This window comes from Numida meleagris, chromosome 4 (genome assembly GCF_002078875.1).
Source record: "Numida meleagris isolate 19003 breed g44 Domestic line chromosome 4, NumMel1.0, whole genome shotgun sequence".
Classification (NCBI taxonomy): Eukaryota; Metazoa; Chordata; class Aves; order Galliformes; family Numididae; genus Numida; species Numida meleagris.
In genome coordinates this window covers 59729543-59751260 of record NC_034412.1, presented here as the reverse complement: position 1 = coordinate 59751260, position 21718 = coordinate 59729543, and the positions used below count along the sequence as shown (strand labels likewise).

Below are 21718 nucleotides of genomic sequence, written 5' to 3'. Positions count from 1 at the left end.
TTCTCCAAGTCAAGTAAACTGTTTATCAGAGATAACCTTTCAGCTGTTACTATGCATCCTTAAATTATTCCATCTTCTCATTGTACCTCGGTATATACAAAAGACAAAAATAAGTTGACAAAATTCAAATGTTTTCAGTGAGCACAGTTCTACAGCTGTAACTCCTATCATATTCTAAGCTATAACTAGCCTAACGGAGCTGGCTTCATGACTATCCATGATTAACATTATATAACAATATAATGTTAATAATAATAATAATAATGTAATAACAATATAACATTATATGAGCCAGAAGTTCATAGTCTGCTAGAGAGAATGACACCTGGCCACAGCATTACCAATCACCTTTGGCCAGCAGAAGACAGTATTTGTATTTCTTTGACTCAGATAAGGAGCTATTTAATACTTTGGGACACTACCACTCTCCCTCCCCAGCAGTCAGGCAAGTGAATGTAAAGGAGTCTGCACGCTTAAGTTTCCTCAGGATTTACTTTTTTTTTTTTTTTTTGTATAAAGAATTACATTAAAAGCAAACAAATAAAAACAAAATAAAAAAATAGGCAGAGTTCAAATCTTATTCTGAAGGGAATTCCTATACTTTTGTGCCATAAATATTTATGTAACTGCATTTATAACACTTTAATATCACCTGAACATTAAAAGTCATGCTTCAGAGGGACTGATTATGCTGCGTCTTTTAAACTGAACTTGCTATGAGTGGCTGCCAAAAAACTGACAGATCCATTTGTGAATGGTATCTAAGCCACATACAAGAGATCAGTGGATCTCAGATTACATTTTGCAGAGAAGCCATGGCTTATACCTCAGCATTTGAACTCCAGGCTGGACTACTGGACTGCAGCTACTTAGAGCGGAAATCATTCAACACAGTGACTTTCTTCATAAGGTGCCACAAGGTAGACAGCAAGAGAATATCCTCCCCTCCTATAATGTAAAACAATAAAAGCAAATAAATAAATTTCAGGTTTGGATTCAGAATTCCTCTCCTTTTCCCAGCCTTCAGAAAGGAAAAACATTTCAGTAGATCAAAATGTTTTTCCTTGGTTGGAATACTCCTAGATTTTCTTCCCTACAACTTGTGCACTCACTGAAAGCACTGGTAAGAGGAAGGAAAGGAGGCAGAGCTAATAGGGTACTGCTGGTTATGTTTTTTTTGTGGGAAACACAGATTGAGTTGGTGAATCTAGCACTCATAAATAACATGTGACACAATAGCTTTATGATGTAACTTCTTCAGACCCTGTGAATAATTTACATAATCGCACGTTATGACATCAGCTCCATAAAATGTCATTGTTATGCACTGTAAACAGCTCTAAGTTAAAATAAGCTACAGCAAGAGATCTTTGAAGAATAACAGCATTGGTACATATTGATGCAAATGCAAAACATTAAAGGTCTCAATTTAAAACACAGACCAGAAACGTATATGCTTGTAAGAGAACCACAAGTTTAGTTGCAGAACATACAAAATGCTTTGAATATACTATGTCAGTACATTCAAACATAACAAAAAATGCCCAGAATACATTTATTAACTTACCATATTTCCTCCTCCTTCTGATTTTCAATTAAAACTTGCTAGTATAAATTAAAGGATCCATCAAATCCTTGAAAATCTTACAGACAAAAAGAATTAAAAATATCCTTTGTGTTTGCTGTTATCAACATGTTAATGACTTGTATCAGCTTTTGGCTGTACATCTGATCAGACCAGAAAGCAAAAAGAAGTTTGCTGCAGTTCCTAACATTAGAGATATAAATCTCTCCAAGAAACATTAACTGTAATGGAAAAATAAAGAACAAATTCAAGGTAATGATCTGGAAAAAACTATACAATAAAAACAAAACACAGCCTTCTAAAATAACAGTGGCACTTGTTATTTCAGGAGTACTCTTAACTCTTCACATCAGTCTGCATCATGCAACTCACCGCGGAAAAGTCAGCATTTTAACTAAAGATGATTTTTGTCATTTTGCAGTAACAGATAATAAAGCAAAATAAACACATACATACACAAAAAATCAACAATTACCTTTAAACCAGCATCAATTTCTCACTGCTCAAAATCACCTGAAAGAAATGTTTGCCAATGGAAAATTTTTACTCAAAGGAAAAAGTTTGGGTTTCTTTTTTTTTTGTTTGTTTTTGTTTATTTGCTTAAGAAAGGTATGACCAAATAGAAATATAGAAAGGTAAGTCTGCATTGCATATAAACTCCATTATACAGTTCACCACCATGAATTCACCAAGATCATATTACCTCCTCCATGAAACACAAGCACCTCATGGAAAGAACAGGGCAGTTCCTAGCTGAGCCAGGTCTTGTTTTTTAGAGGCTCAGGCAGATCTGTAACCACTGTAGCCCATGAGAGAAGATCCTGGTTTTCCTCCTCACATATCTACAGTTGTACGAGGTGGAGCTGGATACCTGTACCTACCTGTGTTTTCCATGACGGTTTTTCACCCACACATTGATGCTGTCTACCCCTTATTCTATTGAAAGCATTATGTAGATCGCTGCTCCAGTTAGTTAGCTGCTGCTATTGAATAAATACGTAATGCTATAGTAATACTATTAATATATATAATGTAATTTATCCAGCAGTAAAGAAGGTAATTCATTGTTTTCATCCACTGACTTTCAGCAATTAGCTGTGATTCTCAAATACAATCATTAATCCTAAATATTTAGCATAACTTTGCAGACCTCTGGCAACAAAATATGAAACAACAAAATGTATAAAAAGATTCCTTTTTTTTTCTGTTTTTTTTTGGTAAGGTGATTTTCTTCTTTGTGTTTCTATAGTGTAGTCACTCAAAAACTGTTTAGAAAAACACTCAATTCTTCTTTTTTGTTTTATTTTCTCTTATTTTTCTTCTGCCATTCCCTGTGCTTTAGTTTGTATTGACTGCAGGGAAGAAAAAATGTAAAGGAAGAAAAATATAATTTAAAAAAATGTATAAATTCATTTTTATGTGACTTAATTCTTTATTATATTTTTGTCAAAAAGGCAAAACAAAACAAGAGAAGTCACTTTTGCAAGGTCCTCCCACCCCAGCTACATTAAATATCTCTGCAGATTATTAAGAACACATAGTTAAATTAAAACCCCAAACACACCATCAGACATCTCAGTATTTGGTATTGATTCTGCTACCTGAACAGGTTAACTACATGATTTTTTATAATAACTGCAACAATAAATTAAATTTCTCTGGACTTACAAGTCTGATAAAAAAAAAAAAGCTTTCCAAATAAGGAGAGAAGTATTCTTCAATCAGCCTAGCAATACCTATTTCTACTATATTCATCTTATACATGTACAACATATTTGATTTATATGGAAAAACTTATTTATATGGAACTACCAAAGACTCCAATTTTTATATAACTCACAAGTACCAAAAAGGGCAGAAAGAGGACTTTGTATATTTTGACAAACTGATCAGAGATGCAAAGTAGTAAATCTTTACAATCACATTTCTTTAAATTCTGCAGGAATCCTGAACAATCAGAATCAATTAAGCATATGCATTTTAAACACACAAATCAAATAGAATGAAATAGTCAAGTGTTACTGAATAATTATAATTTGCGAAATATCAGCCATGCAGTTTGCCTTCACAACTAATACTGTGAAAAACAACTAAAACACAGGAAAAAATGTTCTATGTTTAATTAAAATTAAAAAGAACATAGACTTTATAACTTCACATGGTAGAGATTGTAAAATAACACAAGATCACATAACATATACATGTAGTGATGCAATTTTCTCTCACACAGCAGCGTGACATCTAAGTCGCTTGTTCTACACTGACCTGGTACATTAAGAAACAACATTATATTAACTGTGTTCTTCTCATGCAATTCTCATTCAGAACACTTTTCATATGAATTTATCTCAGTATGTGAATGCAGTGGCTCATTTTACACAATTACAATACGGTCTGGCAGACTATGCCTGTTGCCTAACTATACCTTATTCTTTTTTAATATCAAACTAGGGGACACAGTTCTAATTTCAAATTTGCAGATTCAGCTGAAGATCACATCTTTGCCTGCATAAACCTTGCAGGTAACTCATTAAAGCCTAACATAACTTGGGGAAGATCTATTGCTATTTCTATGGCTGCTGTGCTGAGTGGAAAATCTATCACGACAGACATATCTGAGAAAAAAGTGAGATAAAAAAGTCATGCTGTTCATTCAGTTGCTCCCACTGCAGTTCAGAAAAGCTGAATTCTTTTCCCATAAAAACTAGAACCAAGATGTTTTAACACTAGTTCATTTTATAAAACATGGTCTAAAATGAATATGAAAAATTTGCCAGTGACAGAATCTTAATATTAACTGCTGATACCTCAGGAATTTCACATGCAATCACTCCCTGAAGTTACATTTTTGCTATTCTTGTAGATAACAATTTCTTAGTTATCTAGCTGTGATACAAAGAAGTCCTGAGGAAACTCTTTTCCAGAGTTTTACTCCAGTAAACAACTCAATCTGATATTTGGAAGCATTCCATTGTAACTTAGGTGTATTTTTTCCAGTGCTCATTGACAGGATTAACAAAACAAAGGTAGTTAAGTGGGATGAAGAAAACTAGGGCATCTGATTTAGCAGAAGGAAAGACTGAGAACCAGCTCCTCACCAGGAAATGAAATACATACTAACTAGACAGCTGGAGCTGCTCAAGCCACTCATTTGGGAAGTCTTTCCACTTGCCTTGCCAGTCACAATGATGAGTATGAAATAATAATTGAACTAAATTGTTTAATTTTTTTTACTTCTGTCATGTTACATGCAACCATGAACAGTATATTTCTACCAATATCTAGAACCTACGTTGACAGATCTCCACAGTTTCTGTGTCCATACATCCTGGCATCTCAAGAACCAATTCAAGTTAATCAGTTCCATCTAGTAAAGAGAAAGCTGTAAATAAAATGAGACAAAGTCACGTCACAATAACATTCAGGATTATAAGAGTTGAATAAAATTTGACTGCATAGAATCAGCCATCAATCACATAGACAAATTCTGCCTGGTTTCCATTTTAAGATTTATAATGGAGTGTTGAAGCTTAGATATAGAAATAGTTGCAGACAGCCAGGGGTTCAGTTTTAGATGTCCAAGATTTCCAGGCAGCATCACGAATATCTAAGTTTCTAAGGCTGTAATTGAGAAAGTAAAATGTATTTAAAGCTGGGTGGATTTTTTTGTTTGTTTGTTTTAAATTAAGATAAAATCTTTCTAAATTGTCTCTTCAACATTTTTTTTTTGCAAGCTACATTTTACTTCAAGTGAATGTCTTTGTTTTTGTCCTGCTATCACATAAAAAAAGTGAGAAAAATAACATGTGAACACAGTTATTTCTCCTGACTATGCCTACTAGTCAGGTGAGAAGTCTGGAGTATGTACACATACAAGTGGAACACTTTGGAACATGAGATCCATTCTTCTCACACATCATAATTAGCTGTCAGTTTCGCCATGGACGTTTTCCATGTGCACTTTGAGGTAGTCATTTCTTGTAAACTTCTTGTGGCAAAGCTGGCATTCTGCCATCGGTCGATTGGGGTTGTGAGTCAGCTTGTGTCGAATCAGCATTTTCTTCAGGCTGAAGGACAAATCACAAACCTAGGCCAAAGAAGACAATACAAAGACAACAATGGAGATCTTAAAACTTCAAGTATGTATAATTTCACATCACTGAAGCCACAGCCACCTGCAATATTTATAAATGAGTTTGTCTTCAAAAGTATAACTGCTTCAAAGAACACTTCAAAGATTATTACTCTGTCTTTCAGTGTTGTACCTTAACAATCTGCAAAACACTGAGGTATTCCAGTAACATTACTTTTTGAAAACCTGTTTTTCTCTCTGGACACAACAAAAATCTCAGAAACATCTGTCAATTTAACCTCAAGGTAAATGCTTTCTTTCTGACCTGCAGAATGAGATCTGTGGGTTCCTAAAAATCAGTTCAAATCGCCCAGTTATGAGGAAGCAGAAATGAGAAAGAAGGTGCTCTCAAGACTGCAACAAAGGTTAATAATAGTTATAGAGGAAGCTCAGCTGTTGCAGTATTCTTTTGCCTGGCCAAGGAAAAAGATGATATTTTTCAAATGAAAGCGCAATTCCTTTGCTCTATTATCTGCTGTTTCCTCCCTTCTTCCTCTGCACTCCATGCTTTCCAGTACACTCTGCTTTTTGAATAGAGAGAGGGATAAGGGACTCTGCTATGCAAAAGCAGTCGTTTCTTACACAAATTTCTGTATTGCAGTTAAAATGAAAGGTTAAAATAAGTTCAGCTAGGAGAAGTTAGAAGAGAAAGAAAGGTTAAGAATCTGTAGGCAAGACATTAAGTTACTTAAAATTGTATAGTTATGCTGTCATGTTCAAATTCCATCCAGGTATATAGCGTAGGTATGAATTTCCCAGAAAAAATATTTTTAGAATATATGCTCCTGATCTGACAAATGAAACAGTCAGTGGTCATATCATTAGATAAAAATGAACATCTACAGGCTTGCAGTCTTAGAATTCCAGGCTCATTCCAGACAAAAACATGTCCTATGCAGAGGAAATTCAAGAGAATCCAGCAGAATCTCTCTGATGGAAAATAGAATTTTAAATTCATATTGGTATCAAACAAGTAATGAAAATGCTGGATGACTCTTTTTAAAATCAAAGTAGACAAACAGAACTGACTATACAAACAGATAATCTTGACCTGCAGAATATATATTTAATGCCAGCTAAGGCAAAACCATACAATGACCATAAAAAAAAGGGACAGCCTGAGGCAAGTTTTGTACCAAAAATAATTTTTCCCCAGACAAGAACATTGTATGTGCTATTGCAATGGAACACTTTTGAATTTATGACATGATGTAACAGAGAGAACTGTTATACAGCAACTGTAACTCTCCAACTTTTTTTCCCTAAACGTATAATTACCTCTTTCAGCCCCAAGCAACAGTCACCCTTTGTTAAGTGATGATGAATGTTACTTACAGTATTCACTGGCTGGGTCTTAATACTGCTTTTGTCAAGTACTATTTTCTATTTCTCTCCCACAAAAAAAACCACAAAATGAACTCATGTACCTAATCATTACCATCACACTTGCTCTCATGTTTCAACATGTTAGAAGTGTTATGTATTCGTAAACACACATTTCCTGGAAGCTAGGAAGCCAGTCATGGATATACACACGCGAGGTGCATGTATACTGTGCATCTTACTTACACCTCCCAATTTCAAAAAAAAAAAAAAAACGAGAATATAGTAACAAATAGAGTTCAAGATGCCAAATTCAGCTTCCACTAAGATAACTTCCAAAAATTTCAGCAATGTAGTAGAAGGAGAATCTGTAGCATCCACTTTGAATAGGATGGAAATGTCAAAACATAAAACCATAGAACAAAAAGAACCAACCTAAGAGCCATTCAGACCATATAAACCTTCCTCCAGAAGTTTTCAATAGCAAAAGAGGCTAAGGAATAGGGTAAACATAACATAAACCTCTTTGTGATGCATTAGGCCAATCAGCTTTAGAGATTTCCTCAGAAGTTATTAGTATTAAAAATAAAGTAATCATATAAATATTATTAAAAACAAATCTCTTGATTTTTAACATGAAGTGCTATAGCACAGTCTCATGGTACATTTTTTTCATTTATAATGCTCACTTAACAACTGGATCTAGAACCACATGTCCTGCTGTTGCTTCAAGGCCCTAAGATATTTAACTCTACCTGACTTCTTCAAAAACAAAACAGGGAATGCAGGATCATTACCTAAAGTTATGACATATCTAGTGCTGCTCTCAAGCATACGAATATCTTTTTTTCAGGAGTTTGCTTTCTATTTCAATTTTACAAGCAAGGTTGACATTTTACAGATTTACAACCGTTCTTGCTTATTTGCATTGGAATTCTAATCATTCTCTCCAAAATGATAAAAGTTTTGATTGAATAGGAAGGATGGAGACAACTGACATTTAAAAGTAAATGTAGGGTCAACTAAAGGCAGAGTGGTGGGAAATACTGCACTGGAAATAAGCCAGGATAAGTAGCACTTGACCTTTCCGCCCTGAAAGAATAATATCTTGTCTCTGGGGTAACTGAAGTTCAACTGGCCTTCCAGTTAAAAACAGGCAGGTCTTCAGAGGACAGAAATCCAATATACTAGGATATGCATATTCTGTATTTCTGTATTTCAGTTTTTGTTTTCCCTTGTGACGTATATTAGAAGTTTAAAATAGGAATATTCAATTTCCACTATTATCAGTGGAAGATGAAGGATTTGATTAATTAAAAGTAAGCTCTAAAATTGCTTTTGATGACTGATAATACACAGAAATGGCCATGTAAAGGAAGTGCATCACCTTCAAATAGGCTATATGGATTACTGTGACACGTAGCACAAGTCTCTATTACATGAAGCAAGAGAACACTGTAAACACTTGGGCAACTGAATATTGTATGAATGAGCAGTAGTGGCAACAGCTGTGCATGTTAAAACCCTGAAAACTCAGCAATCTCTGTAGTGTGTTGTTGGTCAAAGATGAGTGTTGAAGAATTATTTTAGTGAAACACGACAGTAATTTAAAGCATTAAAAAATCTGCAATAAAAGAAGGTACATAAGAATTCTTGGCAAAGGATGAGGGCTAGGTACAGACCACAGCTGTTTCAAGAAATATGATTTGGGAAAACAAAGCACTATGTGGTTAATAAGGAAGACCGAAGAATTAGTTGAAGCTGGAAAGTACATTTTCATGCAGTTCCTATAAAAAATTAAAGAAAGAAAAAAGAAGAAAATAAAGCAACCCTCCCCATATTGGTCTCAAAAAGCATACTGTGTATCCAAGACCAGTAGATCTTGGATCCAAAGCATGGGAAAGGTTGCTCTTACACTGCAAGCCAGACAACAGTTGATAAATAGTATAGCCATCTGAAAACTGAAAAAGTTACTGACAATGATCTCAAACTAGAGGAATTCTCAAGGTACAATCTACAGCCAGGATGAGATTATCCCAAAAGTATACAACAAATCTCATGACTTGTAGACATTAGCAAAATTGCTACTATTTTATCTGAATTTTTTCATTAAGTGAATTTCAGTCTCAATGAAATGTTAGACTACGCCATTAAAAGCCAGATCAATCAGTAGAACCTTCTTACTTCCATGCAAAGTGGTTATTCTAATCTTGCAACCAATTTTAGGGATTTGTGATGAACTTTACAACTCTTCTGACTGAGCCACCTAGGATATAACTGAAAACTGGTGTTTTGCTTGAGACTAATTCAATCAGAGCTAGAATCACAAAACAAAGAACCTGCCCTCATTTTATTCCCTGGGCGGATGCCGTCACTAAATCCTTGAACAACAATTTCAAACCCAGCATTCGATGATTCTGAATGACATTCCTTGCCGATCATTTCTCCACACTCAACCTTCCCACACACCCTGGAAGTGATGAGATGCACTGTATGCAGGATGGGGCATGCTGTAATTGACAGTGATCTATGAACTGTAATACAATATTCTGCATTTCAGAATTGCAAACATACACAGCATCTGTGATTTCTTCATTGTTCAAAGAAAACACAGGGATAGTTACTGAAAATAACATACCAGATTTCACTAAACAAACATAAGAAATTCTGAATTCGTATTTGTGTTACTGAACAACATCAGAAGCATTCAGATTCCACGTAATGCCTTTAATAACTTTTACTGTATAAGCTGCTCCCTCCAACTATTAACCTGTCAAACAATCAAAGGGGAACCCAACTAGCATGAATTTGTAACTTGCAACACCCAAATTGCATTAAGAACAGTGAAAATAGCACTTATGGGAGTCAAAACCATAAAGAAACTGTGTGCAATGCTCTTGGCAACTGCAGAGGATACATAAAACTCACCAAAATGGTCTTTCATAAACTAGGCAATTAAAGACCATATAAGGTGAAACTTTATGCCACAGACAATGGATGCAAGGCCATATTCTAACTGAAGATAAGCCTTGTTCCTGCACTGAAGTCAAGAAGACAAAGGTACAGATCAACTCACATCACACTGAAACGGCTTCTCTCCGGTGTGGGTTCTCATGTGCTCATCTAGGCCTCGCTTTTGACTGAAAGCCTTGTTACACTCAGAACATTGGTATGGCTTTTCCTGTATGAAATGACAACAGTGAGTGAAAGTGAGTCAACACAGAGCCCAAGTCATTAAAGGAGTGGAATTCCATGCTGGATGGTGCAAGTTTTATATTCTCTCTAAGGGATTACAGTCAGTGAAAACAACAGAAAACGACTTTCAGATGATTAAGTGAAAGCTGGGAAAGCTGTGGCCTGACAGTTTCCACTTCAACACCCACTTACGAATTAATTATCTGCTCCAGTCTTTCAAACCTAGCCATTTTGGAAGTCTGTTTTTTGTAATATGAAAGGTACGAAAACATTAAATTCCAATGTGTTTTCCTTCATCCTCCACAAAAGCTTAAAGAGTAGTAAGATGTCTATAAAACCTTGCATTCTTTACCAGGTTTCCAAGCAAGGGAAGAAGTGAGGGGAATAACTGGGGGTACAAGAAAAGCTTGTGGTAGAGAAAAAAAACTTATTTTGAAAAAAGTGGTGACAGAAGGTTAATCACATATTCATTGCAGAATCTATGAAGAAGTACAGATGGCAACATAGCCATCTGTATTTTTATTAGAACTATTGGTTAGCAGCTACTGTAACACAAAATGTTATAAAAGTAGCAAGTTCACTGACCTCAAATACTTAAATAATTAGAAGTATGTATGGAAAACCACTTATATAGAGATTTTCTTCTTCAAAGTTTTTCCTTAATACATAAACCTATATATATATATAGGTAATTCTCCTTTATTCCACTCAAGTTATGAAAGAACTGCATGGAAAACAACATTGAAATAAAGTAATTAAGCATGAACATAAGAATTATGGCACTACACATTGCCCCACTGATGATTTTGAAGCTCTAGAGGCACTTTTATTTTTAGTCAATCGTACTTCTTCCATTTTCATACTACTTTTTTTCCTGTGGTCCCTAACTACATATTGCTTGAATTCATAAGACAGAGAGAGGATAAAATAAACACTAAGGATTTTTACTAGGTAAAATTGAAAATAAAGACTGCAAATCCATAGGCAATAAAAACATTAACTCCATGAATTAACAAATAATAGCAATTAACCTTATATGGTCTTTTGGGAGATACTGTGAGATGCGATGCTAAGGGAGAAAGAACAACTCAGGCAACGTTTTGAAGCTAAAAAAATGAAGAACTTTGTTGCTATTGACTTCTAATTCTGAGTACGTAGGGGAAAATACATCTCTATATATTGCTTAATCCTGCCAGCATAAACTGTACAAATGAAACAAACAGAATATCAGTGCTGTTCTGGGTAAATCCCAAGCTCTTTCTTTAAGGCAGCTCTTTGCATTATCCAGAGATCTCAGTTCTTCCGCTGTAAGTCATGAGAGTGCCCTCCCATGAAGTTTCCTTGAAAACGCTCTGCCAAAGAAATGTCTCGGCTTGCAGTTACAGAAAGCTCTATAAACACGGGAAAGTATTTCTTTAGCAATATCAATTTTACATTTGAGTATATTATGAAATTTAGAAAGTACATTCTAGTTTGACGCAAGACAAAACTGACTACTGACACAGCCTGACAGTACGGTGTCCAGCTGCACATCATTAAATAGGCCTAACAGAAGCCCTCTGCTGATCTTAAATTATCATCTACACTAAAAACTTCATGATGGAAAATTTTTCTGGACTGCCTGAAGACTTCATGAAGCATTAATTTTTAAGGAAGTATATGGATAAGCCATATGAAAAGCAGGTTACTGCAACACCTTTAATTGGTTCTGCACTGTGGTTAACATAAACCACATTTTCTGTGAGTTCTCAGAAAACAACATTTCTTTGTGTGGGTTGTTCCACAGAAAGGGAAAATGTAAAGTATACGATGTGCGTATCTTAAACACCTCTGAAAAAAATCACTTATTGCAAACAGTATCAGGTATACTTGCTTCCTTTTTATCATGTTGTTCTACAGGAAACTGAAGGGTTAACTTGATTATGATTAACTTCATCATTTCAGAGTTAAAAGAGCTTCAGAAGTGCCAAGGCTCCATTTTAGAGAGAAAGCCATTATGAACACTGGGAAGTTAGTCACAAACCTGGGCTGGAATATCGCCCCTGAGGTTATATTCATTTATTTGTATGATCTGTATAATTCTCTACTGAAAAAAAAAAAAAAAAAAAAAAAAAAAAAAGCATATCTATTCATTCTCTTGGCATTTACATTCAAATTCACATACGTAGTGCATGAAATGTATCCAAAGCTGTCTTTGATCTAATTTTAGATCCCTTACATCTGTATGTTCCATTGACTTCAGCAGACACAGTTCTGATTCACATCAGCCCTCTCTCTCCATTAAGCTGCCCTTCATTCACATTTGTGTCCATTAAAAAAATATAAGATAAATAATAATAAAAACCTGCATTATCCAGAGTAAAACAGCCTTAAGTTTCTCTCCAGAGAAACACTTTGTTGTTTTCGAAGGAGACATCATTTTCATAAACTAACTTCTTCAAAACAAAACAGTCTTTGCTTTTTCTGCTTCCTCTTCTTCCTTCTTTCCCTCAAATCAAATTTCCATTGCATAATACTAACGCTTGGAGAAGGCAACATTTATAACAAGGAAAAGATAATGCTGGCTTAGCATAACCATTGCTTTACACCTGCACATACTACATATATATATATGGATTTAAAAACACAGCAATAAGTCTGAAGAAATTGAAATGCCACCACAAAAGGACAACATGGACAATGATGAGACTTGAATGAAGTTGGAAAAGGGAATAACTGTCAATAAAACAGGAAGTCAGTGGAAGATTCATATAAGTTTGACTTCAGAGGAGTTAGCAACTGCTAGTACTATAAATCTACCCTCTGTTCTAAAGGCATCTGCCAGCCCATGGTTATGGTGGCAGTAAAGCCAAAGGACGACATGTGTTTCCTTTTATTGATGATGCAAGTGAGGAAGGGAGCTGGGAGATTGAGAGGGACAGGATTTACCTGATACTGAAGTGATTTAATACTACTCCTTTAAGTATACGAGGTCTAAATAGAAATATACAGATGGGGATTTACGTTTCTGCCTCTAAACAAAGAAAGACAAGAAAGGCCTAGAAGAGCCTAAATGAGACTTGCCATTCTGGAACGTGTTTCTCTGTAAAAAAATGGTACTCTAATATAGAAGCACCCATTTCTGATTATTTTTAGTTTATGTAATTAAAAAAAAAAAAAAAAGGAATTCCAACAACAACTGTGATAAATAATCATAGAATCACAGAATTGCTCAGGTTGGAAAAGACCTTCAAGATCATCAAGTCCAACCACAACCTAACCATACTACCCTAACTCTAACAACCCACCACTAAATCATGTCCCCGAGCACCACATCCAAACGGTTTTCAACACATTCAGGGATTATGATTCAACCACCTCCCTGGGGAGCCTATTCCAGGGCTTAACAACTCTTTCTGTAAAGAAGTTTTTCCTCATATCCAACCCAAACCTCCCCTGGTGCAACTTGAGGCCATTTCCCCTTGTCCTGTCACCTGTCACCAGTGAGAAGAGACCAACCCTGCTCTCACCACAATCACCTTTCAGGTATTCGAAGAGAGCAATAAGGTCACCCCTCATCCTCCTCTTCCCCAGACTAAACAGCCCCAGTGTCATACATACAGTGATTGCAGTTATACTACTCAAAGCGAACTTGTTGACTACAGAAATATTACTCAAAAATCCTTTTCAGAGATTAGATTTTAACTGACATACAGAGCATGCTTAACATACCACAGCTAGAATTGTGCTCATTTTTTAAATCTCCTGAATTCAGCTGATTTACTTCCCATCAAAAATTCACATATTGCTCATTTCTCTTTGTAGATCATGTTCATACATCGAAGCATCCATGAATGTTACTAGAATCTCAGGGTGAAATACACTGACCATCTTAAGTGTTACATGGCAATCAATGTACTGGATGTGAAACAAGGAAAAACATTACATTGTATATTACTTAACTAATAGCAAAAAAACTTTTTTTTTCTTCTCTGGAAACATACAAAATTCACATCTGTATAACAGACAAGTCTAGAGGCAAACATGACATATTTAGGGAAAATGAACAATAAGGCTGCTATCCATGGTCGTAGTACACACACAAAGCTTCTTGGTAGAGCCAGAATAATTTCAAAAGGTCTCAATCCAAGTTCCTTAGTAAACAGTGGATATAGAACTTTAAGGGGTGTGATTTACTCTCACTAAAGGAAACACAAGAGATAAAAAACTGAAGTGTTGTTGAAAAAATTAGCAAGAATGGAAAAATGTGGACTAGAACAAACACGCATGATCACTCAGAAAACAGTAAAGTATATCAGCCAGGCTTGCAGCCACCAAGAACTGACCTCTCAAACAGAATCCCTGGAAATCCAGAAGCTTAGTCACTCTGAACAACGTAGGAAAAGCAGAGGTGTGACCTGCTGTAGAATTTAGGACAGAGGCAGACACTGACTTCTGGAAGCATTATCTAAAGGTCATCTTAGGCATTCAGGAAAGATTAAGACGTGAATATTTTATACTTCACATGCACCTTTTCTTTGTACACTTTAAATCTTTTACTAACACCAGTAACAGCCTGTTTTATTCATTACTGATTATTAATGTTGATGTGTCCCTCAAACTACACTCAGGAGCGTTTTGGCCAATTGGAGGTGACATCTATTAAAGATGGTGACCAGAACAGGTACCATTTCAGTCAACAGTCCCATCTGAAAGGGAACTGAAGACACAGAACTACAAGAGCCTGGAAAGAGTTCAACCTGAGGCAGCCTATTGTCATGGTTTTATGATTTTCGGTTATTGGTATTCCACATCATAACCTCACGTAGTGAATGTACCTGGTTCTCAGAAGAGAAGGACTACTAAATTCCCTAAGGTACTTTGCTCCTCTGTTACCATGTCCAGCCAGAGGGAAAAGATAAAAACTTGCAGATCACGAGATGTCCTCCTTTTTCCGCCCGTCTCTCGTCTTGGCAGCACTTCACTCTCCAGCCGTCTTATTGTCAGTAGTAGAGTAAGGCCTACCTTGATTTTGGGACATTCTCTCACTCTGTATTGGATTTATCAGCTTAAATTGTAATTATATTGTATTATAGTGTGTTGTTTTGCATTCCGATATCTTATTTAGTAAATTAGTTTGTTTCTCCTCAGATTGTTGCCGCTGTTCTTTGCCCTCAGGGCCATCTCCTTACCCTTTTCCCCTTTTGCCTTTTCATGGGTCATGGGTCCATGGGTCCCCCATCCCATTTGTCACAGAACCGGGCTGAACGCCCATAAGCCATTGACACCTATACAGGGTTCATGATGCTTGCCTGTAAACAACTAAAACTGCAAAATGGGCTGTGGGTAACAGCAAATGTCTACCAAAATTAAAACAGAACAGCAATGAATAAGAAGACACAGAAAACCTGAAAGATCCTTCTCTTGGTCTAGAAACCCCTCAACAGAGAGTGTCAGATCAAGCTGAGGGATCCAGGCCAAGCAAGTAGCTCTTTATAAGAAGACCTGTTAGACAGCAGCTGTGTTAACAGACCTTTAAGCTTCAGCAAATTTCAGTGTCAAAATACAGTTTTCTTCTATATAGAGAAGGAGTGATGGGTAGTTTCACTATCAATGAAGTGGTGACATGTAATGTAACACTCAATTATTTTAAAAAGATCAGCTTTCATCTTCATCGAAGGGTAGGAAATTGAGAAACAGTGCAGTACAAAAGACAGTAAAGTGTCTACTGAAACAAGGGTGGCTTATGTAGTTACACTTCAGCCCTTAAAACAAACCATTAAGCTGATTAACGTCAGGAAAAAACCATCAGGGACACTTTCTTCTAGGTCATCACCACTAGCAACACATCCCCTGTTGAGAAGAGAGGCTAAGTCACTTCAGATCACAGATGGTGCAAGCTAATGGAGTCCAGTTTTGTATTTAAGTGTGAAAAATGTGAAAGAACTAGCAAGATGCTCTCTTAGTAATTGGAGGGGGTTTGGAAGTCATAGCAAGCGGATCTCCCACAGACAAAGGCCCACTTAAACTATCAGACTTGCATTAAATTACTGAAGAAATGTTGACACTGGAAGACAAAGGCTGATGAGAATTTATAAGTTTCCAGAAGTAGTAGGGCTTTGAATCTTATAATGATTAAAGCTCAATAAACAAGAGAAAGTTAGACAGTTAATAAATCACTTTAGAAATACACACTTCCTCCACTGAGAAGTAAAAGTCTTTTTAAAATATTTCCAGTGACTACAGCAGGCACAGTCATCTTCCTGATGAAGCAATAGTGAAATACTTCTGGCAAATATAAACAAATTTTTTTGTTAGGAAAGTTCTCTATTACTTCAGTTTTCAGGTTCAGAAAAAAATTCTGCAATCTTCTAAAAACATCTGAAGCAAACATAAAAACACTCATCTTCATTTAAATGCCTGTCAGAAGTAAAAAGCTGTATTTCTTCAAAATCTCTCATGTTTGTAGTTAGTGGGACTTTTCTATACCATTAACATCTTTCTTTCCACAGTAGTTCTACCCATTTGCTATCTACAATTAATTGTGAAGTTTTACTTTTTTTTTTTCTTTTGCTTTGTTTTAAAGAGCTGAAGTCATTTCTGCCCTAAGATTTAGAGAAAGAGGAATTATTTAGCCAGCCATGATGAGAACCAAACAGATGTTGATCTGATCTTGGAATAACAATATCAATACCAAAGATACGTTCTCCCTCTACCAGGGAAAAAGGTCATTAGTCAACATTACTTTTTTTTTTTTTTTTCCTAAGTGTGAAATTGGGATTCAGTCTTTCTATATTCTGTATACAAACAGAAATCTTGTACGCAAAGAAAAACACAGCACTGGCAAAGTCATCATCCTCAGGCACACATGTTTGGAACTCACTCGTGTGACACCAGTGGGGAAATACAGAGAAAATATAATGAAAAAAATTCAAATTCAATCAACACCTCATATATTCTTTCATTACACAGTCTTGTTCATAGAAGACTATATTTAGAACCCAATGCTTTTTTTTTTTCTCTTCCCATTCTGGGGGAGGGGACAATGACAACACACACAATAACATGGTACACTATTTCTAGATCACCTTTTTTTTTTTTGGCCTCAGTCTTCACTGGCAACTGCTCTTCACACATCCGTCAAGCAGGTGGGTCAGAAGCTGGGGACTAGGGCAGAAATGTCCCTCCCACTGTAAGCGAATATCAAGTTCACAATCACCTGAAGAACCTGAACATCCATAAGTCTATGGGTTCTGATGAGATGCACTCTGGAGTCCTGAGGGAATTGGCTGAAATAGTCACCAAGCCACTCTTGATGATATTCGAAAAGTTATGGCGGTCAGGTGAAGTCCCATTTTTAAGAAGGGTAGAAGGACAACCCAGTGAATGTTTAACTTCTAAGGATATCTTTACACTGAATGCACTCATGTGACTGCAGCCTGTCCAGATATAATCATTCAAGCTTCAGTCAGACTAATTCTCTCAGCCACCACTGAAAAATTAACTGTGGAATTTAGGAATTCAAGAGCTGACTTTAAAATCATAGAAATATACAGAATTACTGAGCCAGGAATTGGATTTGATTATCAGTCCTTGTCAGTTACTTTCAGCTTGGGATATATCATGATTCTGTGTATTCAGAAAAACACAACATCAATTGCAATCTACAGTCTGGTTCCATTTAATGTCTGTTTATGTGTGAAAAAGCTGGTCATGCAATTAATGCGTGGAAAAGTAAAGTTAGTGTCAAAATTACAAAAAATATGCTTACTACCTGATTTGTTCATTTCTTATATCTCTGAACTTTTAAAAATATAGTTCAATGTTCATACTTTTTTTAAATAGTAGTTACCTATGCATAAAAAAAGGAAATGTAGCTAAGAATCCACTGTAATTTCTCTAATTTTCAACTATTAATTCGGATACATACAAAGAGGATTAAATCCAGCAGCCTTTCAACCATCAGAAATCAGATTTTTAAGCAAACTACAGAAGTGAGATCTATCTGTTACACATTAGAAGCATAAATGTGAAATATTCTATCCAAATGATGAAAAAGCATTTGGGAATGACTTCTACATTTTCTGTTTTCCATCACTGCCATGTATTTAACTGAAACAACGTAATAAATCTACATTTCCAAAAGTACTGAGAAAGTACTGAAAATATCAGCCCCAGTAATTCTGGGCACCTATGAACTATAAAATTTCCAAACACTAATAATTATACTGCAGTATTTTCTCTATGTTTAAGTTTATACTACATAATATTGTGTCTAGCACTGAATAGCGCCTTAGGAAAAAGCTTAGCTTTACTGTACAATGAAGGATGGATACATATTTCCTCAAAGCTGATACAGTTTGTAAATTCACTTCATTAAGAAATTCAATTAGTTCCTTATTTATGTTTTCCTAGGCTGTTATATTTCCTCTTAAGAAGAAACCAAACAAATCAGGCACATCTGCTTTTAAACAAGAAATCAGCACTCCAGTGAAATTTTAATATTAGGTGGTTGGTATTTTCTTCTCCTTATATTGTCTGTAGGAATTTTGGCTTATCTTCCCTGCTTACTCCAGAGCTTGAGCTGACACCTGTGGCCACCCAGGTTGTACAAAGTATAGCAGCTGTCAGACTAACTTTCTAAAATTATTTTTCCAGCAGCCTTCCCTGATCCAAGGATCAGGTTTGACATTTAATCCCACTGGTAAAACATATCTAAATTTAATCGCTACAATTATCTTTTTCTTGTTAGACGTCATATTATTACATTTAAGCTACTTCACAATTTTTTCTGGCCAAAAGACAAGACTTTTTTTTTCAAGGTATCTAGAAGAAAAGCTCTTGAGGAAGGGTGCTATAGTTATGCTTATTCCACGTTGTTAGTTATAGTTGATACAAAAATACCTTCAGAATTTATACAACTTGCTGTTTTTTCTTGAAATAATTATTTTTAAGAAGGCATGCAAGAATATATTTCAAAATAAAATGAATGCACAGGAAAGAATAAAAAATGGAATAGTCATTATCTTTACAATCCTTTGTCTTCAAAAGCCAACACATAAAACGTCTCTAAATAGAAATTTCAACTATGACTTCCTGGCTTTTCTTGTTCTTAGAACTGATAGAAATAAACATTGGGAAACACATTACACTTAATCTTTAATGTACACTTAATCTTTAATGTAGTCTTTATTTAAATGGCTTAGGATCACAGAATGAATCATAAGGAATTAATATCATACAGAGAAGATTCTGCAGTTATTTCTGCACAGGTATAATCTTTCTTCACTGAGAAAGTTCTGACACATTATCTACTTCAGTCTTTACATTCAGATCAGGTGTTTGCTTTTAAGGCACACACCCCAAACGTTGCCTTTTGCTGTCCTTTGGTGTACACACGTGAAATGGTTTGGATTGCATGACTTGGATTCCTTTTGGAAAATAATTAAACCAGAAGATGCATACCAGGGGGTGTTGCTGGACTGAAGGACAAGACTACACAAAATCCTTAGTAAAATCCTTGAAACACATACAATATGAACATGAGGTCCTCAGGCCCAACTGTTTCACTTTACATCACTACTGCACAATACTACTTCATAGAATCATAGAATGGCCTGGGTTGAAAAGGACCTCAAAGATCATCCAGTTTCAACCCCCCTGCTGTGGGCAGGGTCGCCAACCACTAGACCAGGCTGCCCAGAGCCACGCCCAGCCTGGCCTTGAATACCTCCAGGGACGGGGCATCCACAACCTCCTTGGGCAACCTGTTCTAGTACGTCACCACCCTCTGTGTGGAAAAACTTCCTCCTTTTGCTTCCTTGCCTTCCTCCTACTTGCTACCATAGACGCAGCCTCTGATTTCCAGAATGAAGAACATCACAACAAACACTCCGAGTGCCTGAGAGAGGTTACAATGTGATTGAGTGTACTCACTTCAAAAATGACTTTTACAAATAGCTCAGAATTTTCACTTCAGTCTATGATTATTTATAGATCTGAGATGCTCAAAACTAGCAATCCAGCTTATCATTATTACATACAAATATGTAAAGATACCAGCCTTGTAAAGGATACCATCTTAACCTCTGTAAGTCTTGATCACACTCACAAAACCCGAGTGAAGGGATAATCTGACTGGCAAGAATGCTGGAGAATTACCATAATTAATGTATGTTAATTAATAATTATATTAATGTTAATGTATATCTGATTCAGAAAAATGAAATTTGGGGATATATTAATATAAAATGCCATTTGTTTGTAAATGAGCTTCTCTTTGAAGCTTCATAAAAGGAATAACACATAAACAACATGACAGAAAAAAGAAGCATAACATGATTCTTTAGAATTCATTTTGTGGTTTTGCCTGCATATTTTTAATCCTCTAGTGAAACGGTAACGATTTCCAGTCATCTGCTTACCACACTTACACATAGGAAAAAAGTAAAAAAGAAAATTGAAATATAAACTGTATATAGATGATCACTGCAGCCCAAGTACATGGAAACACTCAAATTACATTTGGCATGAACTGAGCTGTGCAGAATATCTCATTCTTTTCTTGTGTACAGATACTGTAACAGCACATTATTCGATATGTTTAAAATCAGATTTTATTATCCTCTTAGTGCAGTAAAATTTGTTTCTCTGATTATAACGTCTACACAAATTAAGAAAAAACCTCCACTCAGTAAGTTGTTTTCTAACTCTTCCCTTTCCTATTACCTAAATAATAAGCATTGGTTGAATTTTTTTTCCATAAGTAGTTTAAATTGTTTTCTTTTTCCTCCTATTTCTCACTTTGCCTTTCAGTACTATGTCATGGAAGCATTTTGGAACCAGATGGTAAATTTCAAAGATTTTAATTTTTTCTGCTTATATGTAAGAGTGGCAAAATGTGATGACATATGGGAATATATGTAAGCAATAAATTATGTCAAAGAGATAGTAGCAAGTAACTAAAAGCCTACAATAAAAGAGCAAATTCTCTACTAAGGTGTATAATTATGCTTCAAAGTATAGCTAAGAGCAAGAAACATCCTACAAATTACACTCAGCTGAAGAGCAACTCTATTCAGTGCTCCATTCAGCACAATTTGAAGAAACTTCTGAAATATTTTGATATATATACGGCGACCAGAAAAATACAGAATTATCAAGAAGAAACTGAACAACTTACACTGAAATACTTCATTTCCAAAGACAATAAGATTTGCAGTTCTAAGTAAATACTCTTCAGTTTATTTATCATTTTGAAGCAATGAAGATAATGTTTGTAAAACTCTCTAGCCTCACTCACAAGCGTTTGTTTTGAAGAAAGAAATTATCATCTGTTGCAAAATACTACAGTCAACAGAGATGCATCATTACAGGCGCTAAAGGCCTTACTCTTACTCTTACTCTTTTTTTCCCCCTATTTTTCTACATAAGATGTTTATGGTTTTGAGGTGGTTTGTTTTTTTTTTGTTGGTTGGTTTTGGGTTGGTTTTTCTGGGTGCTGG

At 35.6% G+C, this 21718-nt stretch overlaps 1 protein-coding gene across 16 annotated transcripts in view; it reads right to left on the bottom strand.

Annotated features, from left to right (window-relative positions):
* Window positions 1–21718, bottom strand: part of PRDM5 (PR/SET domain 5) — a 98990-nt gene that overhangs the window by 4446 nt on the left and 72826 nt on the right. For 9 of the 16 annotated variants that reach the window (XM_021395261.1, XM_021395265.1, XM_021395270.1 and 6 more), the window contains 2 exons: window positions 10117–10221; window positions 3691–5672 (listed from right to left, as the gene is read on the bottom strand). In XM_021395261.1, the coding sequence (XP_021250936.1) occupies window positions 5508–5672; window positions 10117–10221 (270 nt within the window). In that variant the 3' untranslated portion in view covers window positions 3691–5507. Of the gene's footprint in view, window positions 1–826; window positions 949–2060; window positions 2099–2126; window positions 2938–3690; window positions 5673–10116; window positions 10222–21718 lie in introns of those variants that run through there. The other 7 variants (XR_002438152.1, XR_002438151.1, XR_002438154.1 and 4 more) reach the window with 4 other exon arrangements.